General features: G+C 37.7%; 1 protein-coding gene across 1 annotated transcript; it reads left to right on the top strand.

The window, feature by feature from the left end:
- The first annotated feature begins 527 nt into the window (after positions 1 to 527).
- Positions 528 to 2560, top strand: LOC121767291 (cytochrome c oxidase subunit 6a, mitochondrial-like). Its single transcript, XM_042163532.1, has 4 exons — positions 528 to 762; positions 946 to 1052; positions 1162 to 1204; positions 2296 to 2560. Exons 1-4 carry the CDS (start codon positions 642 to 644, stop codon positions 2328 to 2330), a joined length of 306 nt encoding a protein of 101 aa, XP_042019466.1. The 5' UTR covers positions 528 to 641; the 3' UTR covers positions 2331 to 2560.
- Positions 2561 to 2804: the final 244 nt, after the last annotated feature.

The raw sequence follows: 2804 nt of genomic DNA, 5'->3' as shown, positions 1-2804 counted from the left end.
CTCCATATCACTGATGTCGTACTCATCAGTGCTAACTGGCGATGTTATTTCCATGTTGGTAGCCAACCCCGGACTAGGCGTTGCATTTGGGTCGGGCGACGGCGGCACGTGCCAGTTGTTGGCGTTGACGAAATCGTCCATCTGTCGTTGGTCACTGTTAAACCACTCCATAGAAGCCGAAAATATTAGAATAAAAACGGATTGAAATTGAGAAAGTGTGGAAGAATGGAGCACCACAAGTGTATAAATAGGCAAACAAGATGAAAATAAAAATAAAAATAAAAAAACGAGGGGACTTGCGGCCCGGCCCGAAGACATCTAACGCCGGGTCGGGACTCGCGATGTGCGTCATGGGCACGGCTAACTCGCGACTGCGTCACCGGGAACGTCCCAGGCCGGAAAATAGAGATGTTTAACGCGCAGGACGCGGGCTGGGACCCAGGTGCGGTCCGGCCCGCATGCGTTATGGATGCTTTTATAACGCCATTATTAGTTATCACTACTAGTTTTTTTTCAGATTTGTTTAATTGTGGGGAATTTTGCAAATGATAAAACAGTGTAGGTGAGGAATATTTCGTATATAACCGTGACTAACATTTTCCGTTTTCTGGTTTAATCGGCAAGGGAAAAAATACACAAAAATGACGTCGGCGATTGTGAGATCTGGCCTCCGCTCCGCCCTACGTGGTGGGCCCTCCACCCCCCGCGTCTCACCCGCCTCCAAGCGCTCTTTCTCCGCTTCATCCCATCACGATGAAGCTGGTATGATCTTTTTTGTGCTTCAATTTTTTCTGCATTTCTATTTGTGGTTATGGAATCTAGGGTTTTTTTCCGTTTGGGGAGAATCGATTTAGGCTTTCAATTTGAATAATTTCTTGTGATTCAACTCGATTTATTTGATCTGATTGTGTCATTGTCTAATTTGTTTCCTCGTGTTGAATTTAGCCGAGGCTTCGAAATGGGAGAAGATAACATATTTGGGAATAGTGGCGTGTTCTAGTCTCGCTGTGTTTATCCTCTCCAAGGGGCATGCGCACCATGACGAGCCTCCTGTAACAATGAATGATCTATTTATTTATTTTATTTTATGAAAATGCCAAGATTGTATCTTTGTGGAGAATTGTCAATGATGCTGATATGATACCATAACTTTTGTTGCAGGCATATCCATATTTGCATATCCGCAATAAAGAGTTTCCTTGGGGTGAGTTCCCCCTTCTTCATATGATTTATTGCTTAAAATGTTTGTTTCGACAATGCTTGTTTGTCTTTGTATGTTTTCTGTGTATTGCCTACATGAAAGTGTTTATCTATCTATTAAAGCTTTTGGAAACTCTCATAATGACCTTATTTTGTATTTCTATTAGAATTTTAACTTGTATTAGAGGCAATATTGTTTTGCCAAATTTAGAGTATATTCAACTCTGCGAAGATGTAAGTCCTATTTTAATACTCCCTCTATCCCTTAAAAGTATAAACATTTGGTTCGGCACGAGTTTTAACTTTTAATATATGGTAAAGGAACAGAGAAAGAGATAAAGGATAGTTTAAGTAGCACTAGTGGAGAGTAGGCTCCACATCATTAGTAGTGTAGTGTAATGGTATTATAAGTTGTAAATAAAATGACGTGGATGTATTGTGTTGTTTAACTATTCCAAAACTAGAAAGTTCATACTTTTCAGGGACAGACTACTAAAGAAATAGTTCATACTTTTTAGGGACATAGAGAGTATTATTAATGTAATATTTCTGTTAAGTAATCTGTCTAATCTACTTGCTATGTGTTTCTGTTAAGTCAGTCGTTTATTCAACTTTTTTGTGGGTTTATTTTGATTCCTTAAAAAACTTTATTTCTTAAGGAAATAAATCTTATATAACTGATAAATTGTTTAATTCTATCAAACGGCCTTGATCTAATCATTCTTGGTATGTACCTGAGAGAATTCTTTTTAGTTTAAGCTTAATTTATTTGAGTTTTCGAGTGGAGAACACATGCTTTCACCCTAAAATGCATCATATTTAAAGCTTAGAAGTCGGTTATTTTCGCCAGGACTCGATAAACTTAGAAGCTAAGTGAGCTGATATGTAAATCTTATGTATTTGAAAACACCAAGGATGCTTATTTCATGAATTAATGAGGTGAATTGCACGTCACAGAAGTATTTGTTTGTGCATTCTAGAGAACATCCTTCACGGAGTAGTGGCTTCAGTGCATCAATCTTATTCCTTTGGTTGATTTGATTTTTCTGGATTGAAGTGATATCGTTATATTGACTTGGATATGTGGTAATGCAGGACCAGATGGTCTATTTGAGGTAAAGCACCATTGAGTTGTTTGGCCTTCCAATGAGAAGGCATGCATGAGAAGGCTGTGGGAAAAATTGGTGTTTTGATTTTGAACTCGTAATGTTGGAATTTCGGTACAGTATATGGCTGCATTGATAATTTCTGGAAACCAGAAGTTTGAACTGCGGTTTGGATGACTTCTCTTTTATAAATATATTCTCATCCCTTAGCAAACTTAAATTGAAGAATAAATGAATTCGTTTTCTTGCTTCCACTGTTCAGTTACAATTTCACTTGTCTGGTCTTTGCTACAGAAAGAAAACTATGCTGATTCTGTATGGGCAGCTAATTGCAGTACTGTCTTCTTGAGCGTTTTATCATTTTAACCAACGATAATTTTTTCGAATAAGATCGAGATTGAGGCACCTGAGTTTTTCAGAATAATGCTTGGGTTTTTCTCTTTTTAAAATCTTCTTTTTCTTATTATTTCCCTCACAAAATATAAGAATGTGTCAAAC

This window comes from Salvia splendens, chromosome 15 (assembly GCF_004379255.2).
Source record: "Salvia splendens isolate huo1 chromosome 15, SspV2, whole genome shotgun sequence".
In the NCBI taxonomy this organism is placed as follows: Eukaryota; Viridiplantae; Streptophyta; class Magnoliopsida; order Lamiales; family Lamiaceae; genus Salvia; species Salvia splendens.
This window is presented reverse-complemented; position numbering and strand designations above follow the sequence as displayed.

Coding starts and splice junctions, on each gene's coding strand:
- LOC121767291 (XM_042163532.1), top strand. CDS start 642: ATGACGTCGGCGATTGTGAGATCTGGCCTCCGCTCCGCCCTACGTGGT. Junction 763..945: donor ATCCCATCACGATGAAGCTG/GTATGATCTTTT, acceptor TGTTGAATTTAG/CCGAGGCTTCGAAATGGGAG. Junction 1,053..1,161: donor CGCACCATGACGAGCCTCCT/GTAACAATGAAT, acceptor CTTTTGTTGCAG/GCATATCCATATTTGCATAT.